General features: G+C 32.7%; 1 protein-coding gene across 1 annotated transcript in view; it reads right to left on the reverse strand.

Annotated features, from left to right (window-relative positions):
• Positions 1-24,276, reverse strand: part of LOC130445743 (homeobox protein Hox-A4) — a 65,874-nt gene extending 41,598 nt beyond the window's left edge. Inside the window, exons 1-2 of the mRNA XM_056781585.1 lie at positions 24,111-24,276; positions 15,690-16,233 (exon numbers count right to left, since the gene is read on the reverse strand). Coding sequence (XP_056637563.1) covers positions 15,690-16,203 — 514 coding nt within the window. The 5' untranslated portion in view covers positions 16,204-16,233; positions 24,111-24,276. The remainder of the gene's footprint in view (positions 1-15,689; positions 16,234-24,110) is intronic.
• Positions 24,277-27,321: the final 3,045 nt, after the last annotated feature.

The following is a 27,321-nucleotide window of genomic DNA, read 5'->3' on the forward strand; positions in this document are numbered from 1 at the left end:
ATTAGTCGTTTAATTATCTCCGATAGGATTGGTTATACTGCAATAGGACGATAGTTACTAGTATTATTTTTCTCACTACCTCTTGTGCAGGTAAAAAATTATAGCTATTTTTAGACAGCTAGGGACAAGCCTTATTTCAAAGGATTCGTTGATTAGAGAACATAAAACTTTAATCATCACTTCTGGAAAATTCTAAAATAACTTATCTGATAACCCATCGTTGCCGCAAGGAGTCTTGTTTTGAATGCTGAGTATGGTTTGCTCTGAGGAAGAGACTGTCACCGATTCTTTTAGAAGAAACGAGAAAAGAAAGAGCGTCACGACTTGGAAATATTTTAAAACTAATATTCTTACTAACGTTCACGAATTAATTGTTAAGTTCGTCTGGATCTAGGTCAATAGTGTTTGATGAACGAGTTTTTTTTCTCAAATCATTGATAAGAGACCAAGTATCTTTCGAGGAATTTTAGCTCTCGAGATGCGACTGTTGTAATAGTTTTCATAGTTTTCCCATACAATAATTCTTGGATGAAGTGCGTGTTCCTTTCGTAGTCCATGATTAGTTTTTCGAGGGCGAATAGGAAATGTCGTATTGTAGCACCTGATAATTTTATCAAGAAAGTCTGAAAATTTAGAGTCAATATCGTCAGAAAAATCACTCCAATCCTTAGATTATAACAACATATATTATAAAATGTGGTGAAGTTTTGTTTAAATAAAATCCTCAAATGAGTGTGTGTTTCTTAAGAGACTTACAAGGTATTACAATTTCGGAGACAGCAGTTCCAAGGTCAGAGAGACCTCAATTAATTCACATCATGACGTTAGGGATCTGTGTAATCTAGAATTGAGAAAATTGTTTTAGTAATTCGAGTTGGTAAATCCACATGCATATTTAGCTGGAATGATTCAAAATATTTACCAGAGACTTCCGAATGGCACAATCATTAGTAAAGTCAATGTCACCGCATAGAACTCTTCTGCTCTTAATATGCAGAGCGTAGAGTAAATTTAAAAGGTTCTCGAAAAAAAAAATGATTATTAAATTTATGTGGTCTATAAATACAAATAATATATATCGATAGTTTTGTTGTAAGTTATGGAAATCAGCAGGTTAACCTCGAAATTTTTTTATTCTCAGTCCAAACAACAAAACTATAAATGTACTTGTAAAAAAGTGTTCAAATTCAAAACAAAAAATAATTTAATAAAATACAAAAAGGGGAATGTACAATATATGTCAATATATATTGTAATATGTAGTCCAGAGAGTAAAAAGTCCAGCTAAGCTAACTGAGACAAGTAAGAAGATACTAAAATGTGTCGAAAAGAAACGGTTGACTAGAAGACTGAAAGACAAAGAAAAATCAAGCGGTGACAGTGATACTCCTTCTGAAGAAATTATTTGTAAGGACAACTCAGATGACCAACTGGAAGAAGATCCAGTAATAGATGAATGCTGTGCCCAAAGATTTTTATTCACAGGTCCTTTCGTCTCAAACTTTAAAGCTTTGAATATTTTTATGTTCGTTTTAAGAGATGTTTATTTAAAAGAGCGGATCTCATAGTTTTAAGGTTTAGTTGTTTACTTCAAAGATTCAGATGTCTCGTTGTTATTAGTTTTAAGTTCTTTTCTGATCGTTTTTCATAGAAAAAATGTTTATTTTGAAGACTGATCATATTCTGTGTTAGCCTTGGCTTTGTTCAACTAATATTCTACGGTCTAAGGCCGGTCCAAATCTCCCTACCAGCCGAGGCAGGAGAGTTTAGCCAAAAATCTATGATGATTAAAATGTTGATTATACAGAATCGGTTTTATTTTTTGATAGTTTATCAGGTGGAAAAGATTTCACTATGAGGGGGCTTTCATGACCCATAATTGAAAATTTGGTTAATGAACTATAACAGAAGCTAGGGGTCATTAAGTGGCCCCCTATATGAATAATGTAATACGTAAATGAATTATGAATTTTTCATTTACTAAACTTTTTCTTCAAATCGTTTTAATACGCTAATTTGTTTATTCTATTAAATATAGTCTATATACACTGCACATTCAATGGCCGATTAGTGAACTCTCTCAATATCAGAAAAAGAAATCTACAGTATCTATGTTAAAAAATGAAAATGTATCCTTATATATTTTCTGTACCATTAAAGATGTGATGTATTTCAACCCGAGCAAGGCCGAGCTTCGCTGCTAGTTAATATATAAATTAATACTAATATTAATATATTAAGTAATATTTTTCATTCATCAATAGGACTGAGAGTGAGTTATCACAAAAAAGTAATAGTTCTTTTTAATAACTTGATGTTTTACTGTTATATGTCCAAGCATCAAACGAACCCTACCGTAATAAAAAAAAACCACCATCACAATTCTGAAAACATTATTCTCCCTTGTACCCGAATTAAAGGCATATCCATAGGGCCATTTGGTCCCCCCTCGTGTTTCATACCTCCCCCGCTTCTATCCTTTTTACCCCGGTTCTGCTTTTCTCTCCCTGCAATTAGCTAACTTGATTTGGGAGATCCCTATCCAAGAGCGGATCAGATCTCGCAACGTGTTGTCGAATGTTTTGTTCAGTTGCCTCCGGCTGCCGGCTATAATTCAATTGTGCGCCACGGAATTTTGTACTTTTGTTTTAAACGCTACTCACGCCATTTGAATTACTAGAACTCCACGGTCGTTAACGAAATCGATATTAATTTTTATGTACGAAACCAATAAAAAAACAACAGAATTTAGAAACGTTTGATGAAGGTTTTAAAACAGTTTGTTATAATATCGAATTTGATATACGGTTGACGCACTAAAACGTGCATATTAAAAAATTGATAAAAAAATAAATAGAAAACGTATAGTTAGAATAAAACTAATGAATTGTTAAGTGATAACTGTAGTTTATTTTTTTGAAAAACAGCATCTAAATGATGACCATCTCTACGACCTCAATCCTCTAACCGCTAACGGAAATATTGAAAACTTTCTCCAGTAATGTTGATATTTTTCTTGACCTGATCGATATTATTGTTGTAGACTTTCTGTTTTAGGCATCCTCACAAATAAAGTCAAGAAGCGAATAATTTGCCAGGGAATATCACCTTTTTTCAATATCAGTTCGCCTTCTTGAAGCCAAGTCCTGGAGCTCACTATTCATCAACTTCCAAGTTATGGTGCCTCTGCTAATACACCCTCATTATTGTCTTCAGTCTTTACAGCTCTTTAACATCCTATTTTTATGGTTTAAATGTTGAAATATTATCTTCAAAACGCTTTAACAATATTTTAATTAAATTAGAACTTGACGCTTCACTAATTCGCCGTAGTGAATATTCAGAACAGGTCCCAGGAGTACCTGGCCTGGCCTAGAGCAGCGATAGCTGCTTGAAAAATACCACTGTATTAGAAAGTACACAATCTATATAGCATATGTTTCAAATTTGAAGACGCCACGTTGTAAAATTTTTGGTATGGCAGCCATCAATACTAAACGTTTTCAATGAGTTTGTAAACATGGAAAAAATTGGTTAGGTTAGGTTAGGTTAGTTATGTGATACAATTCTTTTATTTGAAAGGCGATAGCCCAGCCTATGTAAAAACTGAACTAGATTCTACTCTGGATGATTTATGTAAAAATTTTTGAATTTTTAGGATTAAAAATTCAATATTCAAAGTGAAGTTGATTGAAATATTAAATTTATACAAATTAAAGCCACCACAAATATCAATTAATTATTTCCCAAACAATGAATACGTAAGTATTCGAAAGCTCAGAAAATATATTAAAGTTAGTCTAATTTGGTGTTTTATTTCCACGTTCCCAATAAGAAAACGCATATATATATAAAATATCTCAAATGTATGTTCACATTATAGTAATAAATCGAAAAAATATTGCAAGTACTAGAAAGTTCAAATAGAAACAATGCAGAGAAATAAGGAAAAACTTATGAGTAATAGAATCGCACAGGAAGCTGGTGGGGTTGTTGACACAAGATATGACATAACCTTAAAAAAATCTAATAAACACAATTACGCGAGCGTATAAGTTGGAGGATTTTTATTTTTTTACAATTCATATGAACTTCCTGAAGTATTTAAAGGAATTACTTATTGAATAAATTAACTTTAAAGAACTTTGTACAGAAGATCCCGTTTGATACATAAGATTTAAAAAACAAAACGATTGAGGCAAAGCAAGGGAGAGCAACAAGATTGTGAGCTGGAAGTATAGGATAAAATAAGCAAATAAATATTCTCTTGAAGTCCGAATCAGCTATCCATATTGTTGGCGAACTAACATTAATCAAGAATATGTCAAAACCTTATTGGAAACTTTTGAACCGAGGTAACTTCATTATTCACCACTTCTCATTCTTATTTATCTGACGTCTAACGGACATTTGAAAAGAAATGTTTTATCGGAACTTATGAAGGACAGTGTCAAACTACCAGTTTTTGTGTCCTTAATATCGAATTATTTCGAAATATTTTCTATTATAATGAACCAAAAATATCTTCCCAATGTTGTTATTCGTAGTCTTTCAAATATTAACGAAAAAGTTCACCTTGTTCGTCACTCATACTACACTAGTTTACAGTGAAAGTGAAAATACTAGATATCGATTTTGATGCTAAAGATAATTTTCCAAAAAACACTTATTTTCCATTTCCAAGATAGAAACAGAAATAAGAGGAGATTTTTTTCTACCTGAGACATGAATCAAATAATATCCTAAAAAGCGATGAGCCGAATAAACTTCTTTGGTCTTCCCTTTCGTGTATTATTTTTGCAACCCACTTTGTTTTTGTTTGTATTAACTTTCAAATGACTTTTGCAAAGTCAATAGACCGAGGGAGATTTTCACTGGGTCAAGCTTCGTAGACCTGTAATCTGCATCTGCACAATTACCACAATGATTCTTGAACTGCATCCAGATCATAGAAATTGTAAAACTCTATTCTAGAACCTTTTTTCCTCAACTCAACACAAAACTTATAAACTTTATGTGAAATTTCTTTCTCGGTTTATATTATATAAATACAAAAAATATAATAACAAAATAAATTATTACATTTACTCTTTTTTATGATAAACTTATAGAAATAAATACATGGCAAGTATATTAAAATAATCATGTAGTAAACGAAAAATGAATTTTAATACTATAAGTTTTCCAAATATAATACATGGAATTTTCATAAAATTTAGAGCACATGAATATAATTTTAATATGAGCACTTAAAAACAAAAATTTTTACGGATACTGCTACCCAGAGACCACACCCTAAGAAGAAATGCAAACTGAGTTGTTATTCATTAGAAACAACATGGCGGATTTTCGATGCTAGTGCCCTCGATGGTACGTGGCAGAACTAATCTATTTTCGCGGTTGATTTAAATGTACAACACAGAATATCTACTGTATTCATTTCCACCCAGTTCTCCCTTCTCAATTTACGGAATTAGCGATGAAAAACAAACACGTTTATTTACAAAATGATATTCTGACAAACTGACAGAATACAGATTTTTCTATCGAACAGAGGAAAAATGTAATATATGAATAAATACAAACAAAAAATAAAACATTAATTCAGATGAACACATAATTATAATGATATAGTATTACCATTCTGGGATTTAATGAAAAAAATATTGCTGTGAAGTAAGCCAAAGATTATAAAAGTTTATTAATGAATATACAGAGTGAGTTTTATGTATGGAACGGCTTGTACGATTTTTATAAATTTTTGTTCTTTTGATACGGCCGGTATTAAGATGGTATCTACATTTTTCATTTTGTCTGTCCACCAACATCCAACATATGTCGAAAGTGAACAATATGAATACCGGAGACACAAAAATATCACATCACTCTTCAATTTATCACAGTTGAAATCAAAGGATGTAGAAACTTCTTATGTACATAGAAAGAGCAAAAGTTTTATCTTGTATAGTCCATCGTTTTACTGTTCCTTGTCTAAGAATATTTCTTAACTCTGAATTAATGAATTCTTTCGATATTTTATCAAACTTTCTTCCACACATACAAATGGTCTAGCTTCACACATCTTCTTTAATGTCTTCAGCTAATCTTTGTTACTCCTCACACTGTTTACCAATTTTGATATTTTGGCTGTTGTATTCCGATGAACTTGATACATTACCATTTCCCTAAGTGTTAAATTGTTTTCACTAGCTCTAGCTACAGTAAAAAACCCGATTTCTGTTACGTTGTAACAATGGAATCTGGAAATTCACTTGAAAACTCCAATTGCTCTACTGTAGGTAAATACCAGATGTTATGGCATGAACTTGGTGTTCTTCGATGATTATATCAGTGTCTACTATACCTGTTTCTACAGCATATGAATGTTCTTGGTTTACTATACAGTCATGAACTTTGGCATAACTATTATCTTCATTAATGAAATTTTACAAATTTTTCTCATCTAGTACACACATCAGGAAAGCGTTTGGGAAATTAAGAGAAATGTTTATTTATCTTGACTATTGACACTGACAGTAATGACACATTTTCTTTACACTAGCGCTACATTGGGTAAGTGGCAGAACTAAATTTGTGTTGCTGGAATTTACATGGAAACTAACCTTCTTATTGGTTATATCTTGTGCCGCTACCTACAAAAGGCACTCTGGAACATAGCACCCGCTCCAGATCTTGTAGAATTTGAAACGTATTTGCCACCGAATGATTTCGCTAGGATTTTACAACAGTTGCACAATGGTTGCGTCCGCTGGTTCGAACGTTTGATTCTAGATGCAAGAAATTGATCTAATATATGGCGTGGCAAACTCAAGTTTGTTTAGTTTGATTCAAAATCTCGCTTGCAGATGTATAGTGTGTTTAGAAAAATTAACAAAATGGAGAATAACGACGTTCGATTTATATCATCATAATCATCTTTGACTGCAGATCTAGTTATTCCATACTCAATTTTTTTGACAATAATCGATATGCTACCAATAGCATTTTGCAATTCCTCAAAAGTCGCTCAAGTTTAAATTCAATAAGTAAGCGATACGATTTTAATGGTTTTCATGTTTGGAGTTCCATAGAACAGCATACTTTTTATATAAGTTGTTAAATCAACACTTCACCAACTACATTGTATACACAAATTAAGAAAATTTGAATGATCTTTTGCTTAAAAAATAGCTGCTTGCAACAAATGGCGTAGCCTTTAATAAAATTATCGACTTTTCTATCAAACGTTTCTAAAATTTCTTTGAATCAAGGAAAATACTGACAACTCCAACGACTCAATCATGTCCAAATGCTTGTTATTCATAGTTCGTACAATCGAAGATCAGCTACACGATATTAAGAGCCTCCAATGTTAACTTTAGTCCATTTTGTAAATTTCTGCTTCTTCTAGTACATTTTTTGAGAATATTAGTAATGTAGGTGATGAATACGAAAGGACTAAAGCTTTCCTTTATTATTTTTTAAGTATGTATACTTGTGTACTTTTTCATTTCTAAAACTGTTATAGGACTTTGTACTTTCGAAATTAATTCTTTTGTCAATATCTTGAACAAATCTTTGTGCCGCAAATCCTGCAATCTTTTTCATTTCCATTATTCTGTGGTTAGTTTAATACTCCATTATAAGTAAGCTGTTCGTGAAATAATCATGAATCAATTTTGGGAAAAATTACACTTTCACATGTTGATATATCGTCCATTCATAGCCCAAAGTAACATTGTCAATATTTCCTATACAGATAAACTCGTCATAAATATTTGTTTCCATTTCGTTTCAAACAAATGAATCAAATTTATCAATCACTATTCAACATTATTTTTTTTTTTTTGAAAAATTGCAGTTTTATATTGCAGAAATTGATACTGACTGAATGGAAGGAAACGTTTAAAAAGTATCTAGCTGTACTCTGTAAATAACACAATATGAAAATGAATTTTGGAATATGATATTTCAATACATTTATTATTAAAATTGCACAAATTAAAATTTTTGGCGACCAGGCAATTCTGTATATTTTAGTTCAATATTTGATTTCAACCCTTGACGAGTGAAAATGTTGCTGTAGATTTCTAACAAGGATGCATCTTCAGCCCATATACATATAACACATAACATAAATTTGATAGTACGAGGCGGATTTGAACCAGCGACCATCGACCTATGGATCAAATTGTAATTTTATATATATTATGCGGATATATACTTTTTTCACGGGTAAAACAATAAAAGAAGTTTGTTAAAAATCAAAAGCAACATTTTTACTGGTGGAAGGTTGAAATCTAAGTCTTGACTAAAATATACACAGGTTGTCAAAAACGATATGAAACTAATCTAGAGTGATGTCTACTTTTCCTCGTTGATTCAATTTTCAACCAAATGTTTATGTACCCAATGGCTAAATTAGCTGATTTACTTTTATGTTTAAACGTATTTAAACTTTTTCATACAAATCCACGAGAAACTAAATTTAAATTTAATGACGACCCCAGAATATCCTAAATAAATGACACCAATTCCTACCATATCCAGTATTCATTCCAGACCATGTATCGTCAAATTACTATTCATACGTATCCATGGCCCTTAACGGCAACGCAAACCTCAGACCACTCACTCACGAAGGCAACAAAAAAAGTGAAGCAACCACAGCTACATCACCCCCCACTTAGGACAGAAGAAGGTAATTGGGCTAAGATTAATAGCGAGCAGCACTGTTTAGCAAGCATTTGGAGACAGTCTTCCAGACGTTTCGAACGGATCCCTATAAAAACAAAGGTGATGAAATATCGAAGTTTTACATTCCTTTTTTTAGCTAGAACTTCCGATTGAAAAAATTTACCATAGGGAAGTAGCAAATCAGGACAAAGTCTACGTAAAGCCCCTGGATACGATCTTATAACAGGTAGAATACTGCAAGAATTGAGTTCCAAAGCCATAAAATAAATAACTTATATCTTTAATGTTACTTTGGGGACGGTTCACTTCCTATCACAGTGGAAAGTTGCACTAATTATACTACTACCCAAACGGAGTAAGCCTCTGGAAGACGTAACTAAAGATTTTGAAAACAGAAAATATTTTTGTGCAGCGTTTTTAGACATCATTTATATCTTTGACAAGGTTTGGCATAGTGACCTTTTAATTAAAATCAGTAAATCCTTGCCTATTAATTACTACCAAATCCTTCATTCCAACCTCCATGATCGCTATTTCTTTATCAACTACCATGATGAACGAACACCAATTTAAAAATGAACGCCGGAGTTCCTCAAGGTAGTGTCCTGGGATCGCTGCTTTACCTCATCTTCACGGCAGATCTACCGACTAACAATGCAGCTACATTTGCAGATAACACCGCCTTACTAGCATCACACAGATATCATATCATTGCATCAAATTGCATCAACAAGACAGAAAAATGGCTGAAGAATTGACGCACGCAAGCAAAACGAATCATAATCAGGTAACCTTCACCAATCGCAAACGCAAATGCCCAGAAGTCACTCTAAATAATTAAGTCCCACCACAACATGTTGATGTCAAATATCTTGGCATGGACCTGGATAAGCGATTAACCTGGAGGAAACACATATTTACCAAACGCAAACAATGGACCTACGGAGTTCCATTGTGGACGATTCCAATTGAAGGTCCTACAAATTATCGTTGATGCTCCATGGTTTAAGACGAACTTTATCATAAATCGTGACCTCCATGTGCCAACAGCTGAAGCGGAAATAAAAACTTGCCCATAATTTATGAAAATAGGTTAAGCCTCCACCCAAACAGACTGGTATCTAACCTGATGTTGCAACAAACAGTTCAGCGTAGATTCAAAGAATATATTCCTTACGATCTAATTAGTTGGTTTTAACGAGTGTTAGTGTGTTCCCAATAGCCAAACCTAATTGATCTAGTTATTAATTATAGCTGTAAGAGGAAAGTAATCAGTGGATTTCTTTCCAGCATGTCAATTTGTATTTTATTGTTACATAATTTGCTTATTATAATAATTGTTATAGATAGCAAATAAAGCGGGTTTAAAAAAGATATCCATGACACAAAGATGTTGATAATGCAATACGATGATTTGTGACATTTAAGCCAAAGAAATTTTTACCAAAGGCTCAAAGAGTTGGCTTTCTTTTCGTATTATTTAAATTGAACATTGGAAGCCGACATTATTCATGACACACCTATAATTTCTTCATGGCGTTCAACAATTTGTATTCTATTTATTATAACAATTACAAAAATTTACTAAGTAATTATTAAATAATTCAACTGATGATAAGTAAGAGTGATTCTAATGGCGTGTCTGTGATAAAATGTATATTTAAAAACCATATCTAAAAGTGAGATAGAGATATAAACCCTCTTTCAAACCTTCGAATGTAATGCATAGGCGGATCCCAGTAGGGGTTTTAAGAATGAGACATATTATAAATAATTATTTTCTTATACCTTAATTTTTTTATAAAATCATACTCTAAATTCGCTTTATCAGACCTGTCGCTATACTCGATAATTTATATAACATATTGATATTGTTGAAGCTAATTATTGGTAACTGTTTGTATGCTGAATAAACAAAAATATCAATATAGTCTTAATGTATTTACGAAAAAAATATATAGGAATAATCAAACAATCTACACGTGTAGAATTATCTTGCCCTGTTATTGTTACCAATGATACGTTCGAAACGGCTGTGTAAACTCGCGTACTTACGTTGTATGAAAATCTACCTATTTTTAGAATTATATCAATTTTAGTTTAGTGGTTTTTGTGGCATCCCTTTTGGTTTTACTTAATTAATTTTCAACGTTTTCGATGATAAAACAACTGAACTATCCCGAGGAACAGAGATAACTTATGTTAATCCATGAGAAAATACGCGATTCACTTGTATAATTTTGGTCTTATCTGAAATATTTTCGAAAACATGTCTTAAGACATTGTTTTTTATCAGTCATTCAATTAAGTGTATCCTGTAAGCGTATTCACATAGCGTGGGACTATCGCATTTAATTAAAACATAATCGAAGCAAAAGTTACTAATATCTGAGAGAAATATGTGTTATCAACCTAAATGCATACTTTCTCAGGGTTTATTGGAGATTTGATGACCGGTAAACGCCTCAAAATATGTGTTCCAACATGATATTGGACCCTATGTGTCGATATGATTATGAATGTTAATATTTCTCATACACTCGGCTTGACTAGATAACATTTTTTACTTCTTCATCATTTTATCGAATCACAAGATTAAATTTGTGTCCGAACAATCGAGGAATTTTTTCTCGGAGTTTTGTTGTCATTTCATTACGATTTCCAGATAAAATGATATTTTTGTACAATTATTGAAGTATATTCTAAGAAATGAACTTTCTGGCACAGCAGTCTAACTCCTTGTAGCAATTTCATTTTGTATTTTGAAACTATTAGAATTTTATGTTATATAACAAGTACAGCTTGAGCAAAATTTTAAATTGAATCATAAATATAATTTAAACTTTTTCCTCCTAATGTAATATCACAATTTAAACTTGGCATTCAGATATTTGTACAAAGTTCTTAAGTAAAATTTCTATATTATTTATAAATATAATTGAAAAACAAGAATTCCAACCATTTTTTTGTACCAAATTGTTTTTCACGTAAAAAATAACTAGTCAAATTTACATATTCAATAGAGTGTAAATTTTTTTATACATTTCTCTACCTTCTTGTTTCTTATGCCCTTAGACCATTTTATATATTTTTGTTGTTAAATTGTCCTTATTTTAGGTCTCTACTGATTTGAAATTAGTTTATTTATAACAATTTTACTCATTTTATCACATTTAAACGTCAACTATATTATATTTTTCCATTGACGTAATTAAATAAATACATATTCCTTTTTACTTTTGGATGATACGTCGCTGGTACTTGATACAACTTATCTTTGAACGTATACAGTGTGTGTAAAAGCCAAACGGAATCAATACACTATTACGGTTACTATACATATGAGACAGATAGAGCTTGTTAAAACTAAAAAACAAACATAAAAATAACTAAAATGAAGATACAAATAAAATAAAATTTCAATATATAGAAGAAAACCACAATAAACAACAAAATTATAGGTAATAGTAATAGGTAATAATTAGTATATAAATCCATAGTAAACATTAAACCAGTATGCAGCGTATTTTTATTAGAATAGATGTCGTTTTCAAAGTAGAAAACACTTTCCAATAAATACGCCCTCAAATTATTGCGGAATGCGAAAAAAGATGATATCGACTTGATTTCAATTGGCAAGTGATTGTGCACTTCTTTGCTATTGTAAAATACTGAGCCCTTTACTAATTCTGAACGTGGAGTAGATAGGTAAAGGTTCGTTCCTTTCTGAAATTGGAGAAACGTGCTTACGAATTAGGATTCAAAGATAAATAAGGAAGGAAGAGTCAGGATTTTTAATTTTTTAAAGAAGTCCCTGCAATGAGCCCTGCTGTTTAGTCCAAGTAAATATCTAGCAACTCTCTTTTATCGTTTGAAGATTCGCTCAAATTGAGTCGCGCCACACTGAAGGGAAGGGCATATTGGACATGTGACTCAATAAGGGTATAATAAAGGAATTGTCTACAACAAGGCCTAAGAACTTTACAGATTCAACGACGTCAATGGTGGCGTTATTTAATGAAAAAGGCTGCAATGTATTTTTATATGATAAAACTGGTTTTAGAACTTTAGAGAAGATTAGAATCGCACCATGATTTAAGGGTGATTAGGTCACTAGATATGATCCTATGAAATGCCGTGAGATCAGGGTTGCTCCAAGAGAAACTGATGTCTAGAGAGGCGATGTCGTTTATAAACAGAAGAAACAAAATAAAGCCTAGTACTGTGCCTTGGAGCACTCCATATTCTATTGGCTTGCAAGATAACATCGTTGTATCAACCCTTACAAGCTGACTTCTGGTGGTAAGGTATGACTTAAACAATGCGAGAAATGTTCCCCTGAAGCCGTAGTACTGCAATTAGTTAATGCAATTATTATAATTAACACAATCGAAAGCTTTAGAAAAATCACAAAAAGTTGTTGCAGTGGAGTGATGGCTGTTTAGGCTGGAGTGGACATTATTTAGGAGGGAAAATATAGCATCATTTGGGCATTTGTTATTTAAAAACCCAAATTGATGGGTAGTAAATATTTTATATTCAAACAGAAATAATAACAGCCTCTTTTTGACCAATTCCATGCTTTATTTTTATTTCCTCCTCTGTGTAGAGGTATAATTATAGCCGTCTTAAGGCATTTTGAAATGAAACTTTAATTAAAGGGGTAAGGTAATTTAGAGTGGAATCGGGCAAACTCGAAAAAATTTTTGATGTAAGTTCATCAGATGAGTATGTATTTTTGATGTCATTAATTGTACTGCGAAGCTCTGCTAAAGCTACGGGCCTAAACTAGAAACTGTGTATGAAAAATCCTGAATCGCGTTAAATTTAAATAACAAATTGACAATTTTCAATGTGAAGTATGTTCTCTACCTTCCAAAGACAGGTACAAACCCCAGTTTATCAAGTGGAAAGGATATACTTGCAATATATCGTTTGAAAGATTTCTCAATTCTCTATTCACAAATTTTATCTTTTTCAAGTTTATTGCAGCCGTTAAGATATACTGAAATAAAATTATCTGATTACAGAAATTCGTCATAATTTACTTAGATTTTTAGTTTTATTCACTAAAAATACTTTAAGCAGTTTCCGTCGTAATGTTTGTTAATTATTTTTAATAACTTCTCAGAGTATTACAATTTTAGTTTGAAATTCAATTATAAATAATAAAAACTAAAGAATAAGCTTCTATAGCACTACTAAAAAATTAAAAATAATTTTTAAAATGAGCTTAAAACAATAATGAATCAAAAATACTAAAATTATTGTGAAAAAAGCCATATCCAATAATAAATATTTGTTTTAATTTGTCTATCTCAAACATAAGCAGCAGCCCTCGTATTTATACGTAAAACCCTCGTATTTGTTCAAAATATATTCATTTTCTTGTGGAAATTATAGTGTTCAATTTAATTAATTATTATGACTTAAGAGAGCTTTTCTAATCATAATAGAATATCACGTACAAAAAATATATATCCACTTTAAGTGATTGTTTCAAGTTTCAAAAATATTTGTGGTATTCAAGTACCTGAAAATTGTGTCGGAGATAGCGGACTCACCAAAAAACAAACAACGAAACAAAGTAAAGAAAAGAATGTAAATAACGTTTCGTAAACTAATTGATTAATAGTATATGGATTGATTGAATTATTTGGGCTCTACACAATTGGTATTAGTATATTTTTAATACAGTTACCTATGAAATTAATTTGATCCGTAATTATAAACGCAAATTAGAAAGCCTCAAAAGTTATAAATGGAAAATGATACCGAGCGATGCCGCGTTTGAAAAGGTTTTCAATTCTCTAATTAAGAGGTTGATTTTTGACATAAACATTAAACTTCAGATCATTCAATAACTTATAAACATTATAGAGGACAAAAAATTGCTGAATTATTTCATCCATCCATTTTATAATGAAATTCATGTGTAGCAAAATGTGTATATTAAATATATACGAAATAGTACAGGTAAAATAGGAATCAACCTGAAATTGAATTGGGTGCTTCTGATTTTTTACATTCTCGGAGGTTTTCGGTTACTGAATAAGCTTAGCAGCTCTTGACAAAATTACGGGTACGAGTTTTCGATATTTTGGAAGTTGAGAATCAAAAAAATTTTGAAACGTGAATAACTCGAGAACTAAGAGGATTTCGAAAAAAGCTGCTCAAACAAAAAATGTAGAGCACAAAATTTTCTACAAAAAAGGTCTGTAGTTATTTTTTCTTTGGAACCACTATTTCTGGGTAAATCTCCCTCAACGCCGAAAGCCGGAGCATCCGAAAGCGAATTACCGCTAGTGCGAATTCAAGCCAATTTACGTTCCAGGCGCACATGAAAACCGCTTTAACTCTAGGAAAACTACTACGTTTTCAGAAAATTAAAATGTCGGTTAAAATCTCTATTTTCTACTCTTCTACTATGTCTGCTAGTTCGTGCACTTTTAGTCGACGATCATCCAGTACCGCTTTGTGGATTTACTTCAACTTTTCTGGATTCATCACCTCTTTAGTCGACCATTGCGATGCTGGTCTTCGCAGGTCGTATGACCTCGTTTAAACTCTGCTACCCAATATTATTGATAACGAAAGACCAGTCTTACCCAGAGTAGAATCTAGTTCAGCTTTTATATTGGTTGGGCTGATGCTTTTCAAATGAAATTATTGTATCACATAACAAATACTAAACAACGGAAAACATCTGCTGTATATGCTATACTTCCTAATAAAACTGTATTTTTTTAATCAACTACGGCCATCTCTAGGTCAGGTCAGGTACTTCTGGGACCATCCCCGTAATTAACTTTTACTCTGTCACTAAGGCAGCGTTTTTATTCAATTGATCCTCGTATGTATATTTCAGTTTTAAAGTTAAATACGTTATGATGTAAGTAATCTAGCGCATCATCTTCATCATATTGCGAAAACGCAATATGATGATATATACGCCTATAAGCACATGTATAAACGTGTAAACAAATACTCACCAGTTAAATCCGGCAGCCTCGGATAAAACATCCCCGTTCTAGCAAACCATTCCAGTTGCATTTGATGTATGTGATTCTGATTATGATGTCCGACAGGTAAATGCACTTTCTGTACCATTCCTCCGTCTATAGAATGAAAAGCAAAACTTTGATTTTGTGATTGGTACCCATAAAATCCTCCGCCGTTCGGATAAATGTGATTCAATAATCCCGGTCTCGGTACGAAAGTACTTTGAGGTACTTCTTCACTTCCCGGCGAGATCGGAGGACTTCTGCTACGTGAAGAAGTTGGGGATATACTCCTAGAAGTTTCCGGCGAATTAACATTTTCTCTGTCTCCGTTTCTGGATAACAGAGAATCAGATCTTGATAGCAAAGCATCAGATCTAGATAACAGCGACTCTATACAGAAGGATGGTTTGTTTTCTTGTAATTTGGTATCCATATTTAGCGGCTTTGTTTGGTATTGTTGGGTTGATAATAAACGATGATCTGGATCAATGTATTGTGCCATTTTCAGGAAAAAGTACGCGAAGAACGAAACCTGCAAAATTCCAATAATACTTATTATTCATGATGAATAATCGCCAGCAGTAAACCTCTTTTAAATTTTTTAACACTCTTACATATTTTCAACGTGTTTCAAACTACTTATGACTTAAAAAATTACGTGTATGTAAGTCTGGAGACCGAGAAGGTTAGTATTTCTTCCCTTCTTTAACAATAATTTCAGGTTATTAGTCTCTAATGTATTGTCATGTTAAGTCTAACAATGAGTGGTAAATAAACAATTCAATTTGTTGACTAAGGCAAAAATGAGACCAAATTAACAGATGTCGCTCAATTAGATCTAGTTGAATACTACCAGTTTTTGGTGAACAGGTATGAAAATTGAGAATTGTTAATTGATACCATAGTAATTTTTCGGTACAGTCAACACATTGAACTATTCCTAACTTATTCCTAAATATCTTCATGAAGTGCGAAAGTCATTAACCACGACAAGATTTCCGAGTCTTTTTCGATTTAGAGAAAACTGACCATAATGTGTGAGAGAGGAGGTTAACATAGGAAAATTGGACCGAAAATGCTATAAAGAGGGCGATTAGAACAGTACAAGGAATCTGAAATATAAACCTGGTTATCTACTTCTGTAAGTTTGTGAAGTAACTTTGAAGAAAAAAACATTAATACTAACATTTAACACTAATAATTTCCTATTGACAGTCATGAACAAAATTATGGTTATTTTAATTCACAAAAGGTTCAACAACATTTCATCTGTGCCAGCTGTTGTTGTGTCAGAAAATTGAAATTTAGCAGTCGTTTCAACCTATTGAACACAAATATTGAAAGATAGTGAGAAAATAAGAAAAAATGAGAACTTAGCAACAAACATTAATAAAATCAGCACGACAAATAGAGCCAAATCAAAACGAAACCAAAAAAACCATGTAGGTTACTTAGTACAGTACTTCCGAAGAGATAATATTCCAAGGAAAAAGGAGACGAAGAAGAAAACTCATACCACAATGACTGCAGCGAATATCTAATGAATTCGAGCTGGTAGATTGCACGAAATATAGAGGCTGCTGTGACCACCACCATATCTCCCGGATACGGATGCTGCATTCGATGTCTTTTTACCGTATTTCCCATGCCTTATTGATGTGGCTCTATCGAAATAAATCAAATTTTTTGCGTTAAGTCGTAACTGCACTACACTCTTGAAATGAAAAACAGCCAAAACAATAGATTGCAAAGGACTGATCTGCTACGAACGAGAAAAAGATGGGGTTTCAACGGACGGAAAATGAAGGCCATCACTTTTTGAGATAGTCATCGGCTATCACCAAAAAAGTTGAACAATAACAGAATAATATTACACCTCATTGCTTGATGAGGTAAAGGGCGAGAGAGCGTCCCTTTTTGAGGAAAAATGGAGTGCTTTTCCATCTGGATAACACACCTTCTCACACGTAGATGTGATCAACCAATTACTTTTAATTGGTTGATCACCCACCTTATCCACCAGATATGCTCCCCAACGACTTTTTCCTGTTTCCTAGCCTCAAAGTTTCTCTTTCAGGTGAGAGATTGTCATCGGACGAGGAGTGGGGTGCGAGGAGCGCAGGGGCATCGAGCGTACATGTCCATTTAGAAAACATTTCGTGCAATTTGATCTGCTGAAGTTTAGTCATAGAGGTGGGTAAACATACGGATTTTTGGATAATTATTATCATTAAGACGAAACGAAAAACCATCAGCAACATTTAAGATTTTCCAAAATAAAAAAAAGATAGAAAAAAATATTTTTTCTAAGAATGAGTGCATTTTTGGTTAGGTTAGATTAGGTTATGTTAGGTTAGGTTAGGTATAAAATCTCCGTTATAATTCGTTTGAACCTCTGTTGTTAACTCTTCTATAATTCTTCTTCTTTTATTTACTGTAATAAACATTTCAATATAAATTCGGGGATTGAAGACACCGTCTTATAATTGTAAATATGCGCTCGATACACCTTCCTATATAATCTCTGCGCTCGAACCACCATGCGCTCGACTCACATGCGCTCGATGCACGCATTCGGACAAGGAAGTTATTGCATACGCAAACGCCTATTTGTTTGAAGAAAAATTGTGGGGTCGGAATAAACCTCGAATAATCACCATATTTCTATTAGATTGTGATTAAAATAAGGATATTTTATTTTTTAGCGACTCTATTTTTGTTTCAAGGAAAAACTTAAGGATTGAGATATATTTTAAACATGGTTTTGAGCTGCTAATTCTACTCATTATAACAGGAATGCTTACATAATAGCGGTGGATAGGCATTTGCGATTGCACGGAATTAAAACAATTAATAAAATCGCCACCTTGTAAGGTAACCGAAGGACGTATCCTAAGGAAATTTTGTTATAGACCATTATTTTATGCGTGCAAAATTTCCTTATTTTTTTTCCTTACTGTGGAACGAAATCAATTGAGGATGAAATATGTCATTTCCACACGTGTTGTACACACTATTTTTTCTGCAGATGCGGTTTTTATATATTCAATTAAGAAGGTTTCAGAATAAATGGTACTTGCAATTTGCGGAATATGAGCTTCACAAGAGAACATAAGTACGCTAGGATCATCCATGAATTCAAGGTCGATTTAAGTGAACAACAAGGCCGAGACACGCGTTTTCTTGCTATAGCGAATTTAAAAGAGAACGGATATCATTTGATGATGAGGCACATGCTGATAGGTTTTGTTGCTCAGATACCTACATTCAGGGATTAAGTCATTCAATAAAAGATTAAGGCAACTCTTGATATTGATATCCGTATCAGTAAATTCAATTTTACATGGTCATCTTTCATTCGTTGCTGGTCAAATACATTTAACGATTTCTAAATGGCAAAGCGAGTAGTTTTCGCGCCGTAGAGTCGTATATGGATTTTTTCGTGGAAAAGGAAACTTCAATATTAGATGTGGGAACATATTACAATAGTACTGATCTAAGTGTTCGAATATATCAGGAGTTTTATAGACTTTTGAGGTAAACGTGAACTGGGGGAAAACTCATTCGAATAAATGGTAATAAAACAACTGATCCGAAGGAAAGTGCATTCATTTTATTTAAAAAAAAAACTACCTTTAATAATCAGCTTTTGATATACATTAGTGCAGTCGAAATACGAATCAATGAAAGACCTTTTGTAAAAAAGGTTTTGAAAGATATATTGGTTACGAATGTAAAAAAGTTTGACTTCAATTGATTAGGGCTTGCTGGAATAAATTGCAAATGCTAAGAAAGACTTTATCTTGTATTGGGGTAGAAGTGGTAAACCATATATTTAGTATGAATATCACTGAACAAAAAAGGATAAAACCAACTCTATAGATTTATGAAGATATACTACTAGAACAGAGCGGTCCAAAAACTCAACCAGCCACATTTTAGCCATATTCAATAGGAGAGTAAAAAGAGAACGATAAAGGTCACGTTGAAGAAAGAGATTTCTTCAATAACAAAATTCCGGGATAAACGGTTGAAAAAAATTGATGCTGGAGGTACTATCGGGTACTTTTCAATTTCTAGAGATAATGTTTATAAATATTTTATATATCTTGCAATAATAACGTTCAATAAAGTCTGATAGAAATTCTTATCAAGATTATCATTTTATAAAAGATTATTACGACCAATAAACCCAGCTGAGATCATAATTTTCTTTAAAAATAAGACGAAAAAATTACTTGAGAATAAAATCAAGATGGAACATCATTTGTATCACAAACTTAAGTACTGACAATTCCCTAGACATGCGTTTTGATAGTAGGTCAATACTTATACATCAAACTAGATTTTTCGACTCTCTGGGGACAATATTAAGACCCATCTTCTTTATATTTGATTTAATTCATTTCGGTGCTACAGCCAATTTTTTAACAAGGCAATTAACAAATGGTACGGGACAGTTGGACGCTTCTTGAAGATGAACGTAGAACACGAATTAGGGAGTATTTATTCGCTTTATCAAAAACTTCCTCCGCATTGCACATTATGTTGAAGACATTGATGGTATGTGCACATTTATGTTGAGTGTGTGGAAAATAGTTAATAAAAAGGGCATCACGTGTAGATGCAAAAAAAAAATAACTTGTAAAGCGTCAATTTGTGTAGACCAGCTTGTTCCTGAAATCGTTGAGTGAAAGTAGTTTTAGAAAAATTTCAAAATGAAATGAAATGAAAGCCAACAGACGACAGATGAAAATTATGAACAAAAATCTTGTTTAGATGTAACTACCAAAGATGTAGGAAATCTATTTATCAAAAACTATAAAAATCGAAAGTACAATTAACAAAAAGAAATAATTTTTACTAACCAATGACTACATCTGATTCGAATATAAAACATTCACGTTCTCGGTAAATAATACATGTACAGTGCTTTTCAGATAAAAGTATCCACCTTTAATAACTTTTGTAATACTGGTATTTAGAAAAAATCCAAAAACACGTCAATTTATGTTGGAAGGGGCAAGCATTATGGCTTATTTAAACTTACTGGAAAAGCCACCCCCTCACCCCTGGCAGCATCCCTTTTATTTTTTTAAATTACTTTTCATATTTTTTATGTAAAATTTGGATACTCCTCTTTGAGCTGATTTCAAAAATGTATAATACTTGTAGGTTAAAGTGGTTAGTTTATGAGATTAACAATTTTTCTTTTAAGAGCACAAATTTTACTTATTATTTACTTTCACCTTATTTGCCTGTACTAAAATGGGTTGTACAACAGTTCAAACTCTTTAATCTTTTTAACTGTGCTATTTATTCTACTTAAAAAATCCAAACAACAAAAAACTCTACTTTTTATTAAAGTTTGACATTGTCAACTAGAATTTGTAGTCACTATTGATAGTGTAATTTGATACATTATTTATTTTGTTTCTCTGAAATGGTTTACTCTTTGCAAGAAAGAATTGAAATTGTAGGTTTATACTACCTATATAATAATTGTGCAAGAGCTGCTGCTAGAATATTTAACGAATTACATGACGGAAGACATGCAACTCATAAGTATGTAATTCAACTGATGGAGAAATTTACCACAACAGGGTCTGTTTGCAATAAAGTGGATAAGCGAGAGGGACTCGTAAATAACGAAGCAATCCAAGTGGCAATTTTAGGGCAAGTCAACTTAGAGGCTCAACAACCCCAATCGTTGTCAACAATAAGTAGAGCGATCGGTGTTTCATCTTCTACAGTTTTCCGAGTTCTACATAAATTCAAATACCACCCATACAAAGTTAAGTTGGTGCACGAGTTGAATGAAGATGATTTTGATCGTCGTCTAGAGTTTTGCGAATGAATGACGCAAATTATCAATAACAATCCACAATTGTTAAACAATATTTGCTTTTCTGATGAATGCTCATGGTCATTAAATGGCTTAGTAAGTAGGCATAATTGTAGATATTGGGCTGAAAGTGATCCACATATTATGCGTGAATTCCATACACAACATCCCCAAAAGTTAAACGTTTGGTGTGGTATCCTAGGTGACCACATTGTCGGACCTTTCTTCATCAAAGGAAATTTAAATGGTGTATCATATCTTGAGTTACTCAGGGAAGGGGTTGACCCACGTATTACAACAATAATAGAAAATGATGAAAACCTTTCCGAAGATTTACTGGTTTTTCAACAAGACGGAGCTCCCCCACACTATGCTATGCCTGTCCGACAATTTTTAAACGAAACATTCCCCGCTCGTTGGATAGGTAGAAGGGGGCAGATCATGGAGTGGCCACCTAGGTCACCGGATTTAACACCCCTAGACTTCTTTTTATGAGGGTATTTAAAAACAAAAGTTTATGCTACCCAACCAGAATCTCTGGATGATTTACGAGAGAGGATAGAAAATGAATGTCGACAATTAAATCCAGCCTTATTAAGCAATGTCAGAGAGGCATTTCAAAATAGATTATACCATTGTAAGGAAGTGAATGGTACTCATTTTGAACACTTATTGTAACTTCATAATAAATAGCACAGTTAAAAAGATTAAAGAGTTTGAACTGTTGTACAACCCATTTTAGTACAGGCAAATAAGGTGAAAGTAAATAATAAGTAAAATTTGTGCTCTTAAAAGAAAAATTGTTAATCTCATAAACTAACCACTTTAACCTACAAGTATTATACATTTTTGAAATCAGCTCAAAGAGGAGTATCCAAATTTTACATAAAAAATATGACAAGTAATTTAAAAAAATAAAGGGGATGCTGCTAGGGGTGAGGGGGTGGCTTTTCCAGTAAGTTTAAATAAGCCATAATGCTTGCCCCTTCCAACATAAATTGACGTGTTTTTGGATTTTTTCTAAATACCAGTATTACAAAAGTTATTAAAGGTGGATACTTTTATCTGAAAAGCACTGTATATAAGTTTCTTAACATACAGTAAACTATGGTACATACTTTCAGATTTTTGATTGGTTATTATAATAATATAGATTCTATCCAATTCAAATTATTTGCAACTCAAAAATTGCTATTTAACAGAATGCAAGCCCGGAATGTAAATAATTGTCTGTCGGTTTTATTTGACCCAGTCATGATTTGAAAACAGTTTCTACGACTGATACTACGATATAGTGACAAAGATTCCGAAAGTGACCGTTGTTTACTTTGGACAAACATAAGGGTCACGTAAGAAGAAACTTTAACTAAGAAGTCTATTAAACCAAAAGTAATTCTTGCTGGAATTGTTCAAACTGTGTCCTGTTTACTATCTTTTCATTTCAAACCTAATTCGTTCCATTAAGTCTTCTAAATTGTCTTGTCGGTGATTTTTTAAATGTCATCACAGAATAAAATCGAGAGGGTGAGATCAGAGGACCAAGTTGGCCACTCCATTGATCCACGTCTTTAAGCCATCTACCTCCAAACTGGTTATCCAGAAGCTTACGAATATTAAGACCATAGTGTCGTGGTGCACCATCTTATTGGTGTCAAATATTGGGATACAAATTTTCTTATTATTTGAATCAGGAAATGTCACAAATCTAGGTCCAAAAGCACTGCCATACGAAGATGGTCCAAATATTGCTCAGCTGTTAAATTCCAGCTATAGAAATGAGGACCAATAAATCTATAGGTACTTAACGAGTCGTTTGTCATCTAAATCCACTAAGGATTCTTCATAGCCAAGTAGCGATAATTGTTTCGGTTTACTGTACCACTAAAACAAAACATTGCATCGTCTGCACCATTAGGTACGAAAATTTGGAATAACATGATAATTCTCCATGAAGATTGTATAAAATTCCAAACGTCTGTTCGGATTATCTTTTACGAGTTCGGGAACAAGTTGAACTTTGTGTAGATGCTTCTTTTTTTCTTAAATTTTATCGAAAACTGCAAACGACTGTCTAATATCTTGTTCTGGTATCGTAAGGGTTGTGTCTTCTAATGACATCAAAATATCTAACTTGCATCTGGTTTTCCATATTTTGGAGCATCTCCACGCTAACGTCTAACCTACCATCATTAGCATTCCTATCTTTTCTCTTTCGATCAAAGTAGGCATCATAATGAAATTGATATCATACTAATTGTGACACTGATAAATAGTTGTTTTATTAAAACATTGAAAAAATTGATAAAAAACAAAAAATGTTCTTAGTAGGTAACTTCAAATTTTATTTTTGAAAATCTTGTATTTTTTTCACGAATTCAAAACCAAGTCTAGGTACTTTTTATATTATTTATTTTCGTTTTCTCACGTGACTTGTTTTTGCTTTTTTTTTTTCAAAAATGATCGTGGTGGTGCGTGTTTTGCGTATTACTTTATCGTAACTCTGTATAAATATTGATATATAATTAGTAGTAATTAATAATATTTAATAGGAATTATTCAATTACCAATAAAAAACAATCACTTCCAATCAATTTTAATGTCACAGTAAGCACAAGTCACTCACTATTCACGAGTCATGCCGATTTTAAGCAACCAACAAAATGTCAACTGTCTATTAGCGATATTCGGCTCAACTGTCAACCAACTAACCGATTTGAAAAGTATTATCCTAATAATACCCAACATTACAGCAACATTAGAAGTGTACATATTACATTGGAAGCGTTGCGCGACCGTATCACTTTTTGATTGGTGCGTTAGTCGACGCTCCTCCTACAACCCTAACGTTGCTAGGTAACCAGCGTGCTCCGTTTGATAGGACTGTCGACTTTTTGATCGCTGTGTGCTGGCGTTGATTGCTGCTAGAGGGTTTTTTAAGGTGCAACGTAATTTGTTGGGATTGTGTTTTTGGGGAGTTAAAGCGAACACGGGGGGTAGAAAGAAAATCGAATAACTTCAATTTTCAAAGTAATATTTTTGAAATCGATAGGGTCTCATTATTTTTTTTTCTTTATAAGCTTCTGACGAAAATTTATTGTCGTTTATTTATTCCAATTTTTCGAAGCTACAACTTAGAACAACTTAGTTCAAATTTGAGAATGATATATATACTTCCGCGCATAGAAATAGTAAACTTTTGATTTCAACTATATATCTTTTCATTATTTATCAAATAAAAAAAATATGCTGCTTGAAAGACAATTCAATATGCTTTAATGTAAGTATAAATTTATGATTTATTCCGACTTTACGTTTAACAGCGTGAAATTAATGCATTGAGCGAATAAATATTTTTTATTATTAACATAGATGGTGTTATTGACAATTTCAAACTTTTAATTGACCTCCTTTTGCCTTAATAACGTCTTGTTTCTTAGGGGATGCTAAAGTCTTCTTCTACTGCAAAAATAAGCCTTGGGATCGAGTTCGAACTCGAATTCTTCTTTTTTTCTCATCCCATAAATGTTCTATCGAATTTAGGTCAGGACTGTATGCTGGCCACTCCATAACCCCATAACCCGACTTCTGCAATGTAATCTGGCGGTGTGCGGCCTTGCATTGTCATGTATAAAGGGTAATTTAATTCATATGAATTCCTAAATTATCCTCGATATATCTATTAGCCGTTAAACCTCTTCTTCTTTCATGAACACGGCGAATGAACACAGGGTTGGATCATGCTAATATAAAAACTGCACCTCAAATCATGCGGGAGCCACCTCCATGGCCTTCGGTCGCTACCATGGAGGCATATTCTGGTCTCTAATCCCCATTGTTCCAACGTCCAATTGATATGATCCCATGCAAAACGCAGGCCTGTTTGCCGATAAGCTGTAGTAAGTTTTGGACCAATAGCAGGTGTTTTATGATTCAGGTTATTTTCTTGCAGTCTTCGTTATACTGTCCACTGACTAACAGTAACTCCTCGCATCTCACGAAGCTGTCGTTGCACTTGAAAGGCATTAAGGTGACGATTTCTTAATGTTTCTTAATGTAACCGCTGCATTTCCAAATGTCTAGCATCAGCTTACGGACCAAGTATAGTAGATATGCATCAAACTAACACACTTGAACCCTATTGAGATTATAAAAGGCAAATAATTTGAAAATTTCTGCTGCAAACGCAATAATTTTAATATCTGACTAATTTGTTATTTTCGTTACATAAATACTTTTCATTTGTTTACCGGTAGCTACGCACATAAACGATAAGCCTTGCTGATAAATTTATATTCATTTTTAAGCATATTAAATCGTCTTCCAAACAGCGTATTTCTTTTTTTGATCTAATGAATAATTTAGTAATAATAATATGGTTAAAGTCAAAAGGTAAGTTCGGGCCCATTTCTATGCACGCAAGTTTATAAACAAATTGATGATTGTGCTATGAAGACATCTCGTCTTAAGCAAAACATTACGTCCCTTTTACGTTTTGTATGCATTACTGGTGGGCCTACGAAAAAAAGGAATCGAAAACATAAATTGAGAATTCAATCCTTATTATAAAAAATTTACAAAAGGAATAGAAGAAAAGAATGAAATTACTTCTCTTGATGTCACTTTATATTTGCCCCACAAGATATTTGATCTTTAATAATCTTATTTCACAAAAAATATCAGTGGTAATAAATTTAGCTGATAAACTTCTTAAATTTAGATGCTTAGCTCTTTAAAAAGCCAAAGACGCATTGAAAGAAAATTAGGTATTATCCTAAAAAATTATAAATAACATATTAAACTAAACTATAAACGGAAAACTAAAACTCATTAGAATCAGAACAGCAACTGAAAATTAAAACGTAGAACAACTTTTCTTACAAGGACTTGCCTTTAAGTATCCTATTCGCTTTTCGCTAACAGAGCAATAGCAGTAGACATCCTACCTTTTTCTCTTCTTGTATTTGTGAGTAGTAGCCATTTCTAAATAAAACAATAATTAATATCTACTCATAGAAAGGCATATTTGGAGTATTCCCAATTAAGTTCACTTTCGGTGTTCCAAATAAACAATATACCTTCATAAACTAGTTTAGCTTAAGTCTCTGAAGACGATAACTTGATGTTACTTTGAATGTCCAATATTAGTGAAAGTTAAGATACACCAGTATATGTCGACAATCACCATGGTGTAACGCGAAAACTGTTCTTAATTTATACTTGAATCGGACATACACCGGAGGAGATACTGTGAACCTTATATTCGGCGATTTACAATTTGTGTGAATGTTAACAAACGCCAGAGTTTTTCGAAAAGCAAGAACTTCATATATACTGTTCTCTCTTTAATATACGCTGCTTCACTCACTGACCACAGTCGAAAATGCGTCGCTGCGCTATTTTGCTTTAACACATGTAACGAAGAGGTTATGTTTGTTTAACCTAACCTAACCTAACCTAAACTAACCTAACCTAACTTAACCTAATCCTAACCTAACCTAACCCAACTTACCTACCTATACCTAGTAGAGGTAAGTTGTTGTTTTAATGATTTCGATCAATAAACAATTTGCATCTATTATTGATTTTATTTATTGTAACTTGTAACTTCATTAGTCATATACTGGCCCAGAACTTCTGTTTCCACACATCATTATTTCTCTATATCAATCAGGCAGACATCATAATTTCGGTCATTATGAACATTGACCAAGTCTTCGTGGTCTATGACAACAGTCACCGGTGAATGACCGAAATCGTTATGAAAAGGATAAATAA

The sequence above is a fragment of the Diorhabda sublineata genome, chromosome 6, assembly GCF_026230105.1.
Source record: "Diorhabda sublineata isolate icDioSubl1.1 chromosome 6, icDioSubl1.1, whole genome shotgun sequence".
Taxonomy (NCBI): domain Eukaryota; kingdom Metazoa; phylum Arthropoda; class Insecta; order Coleoptera; family Chrysomelidae; genus Diorhabda; species Diorhabda sublineata.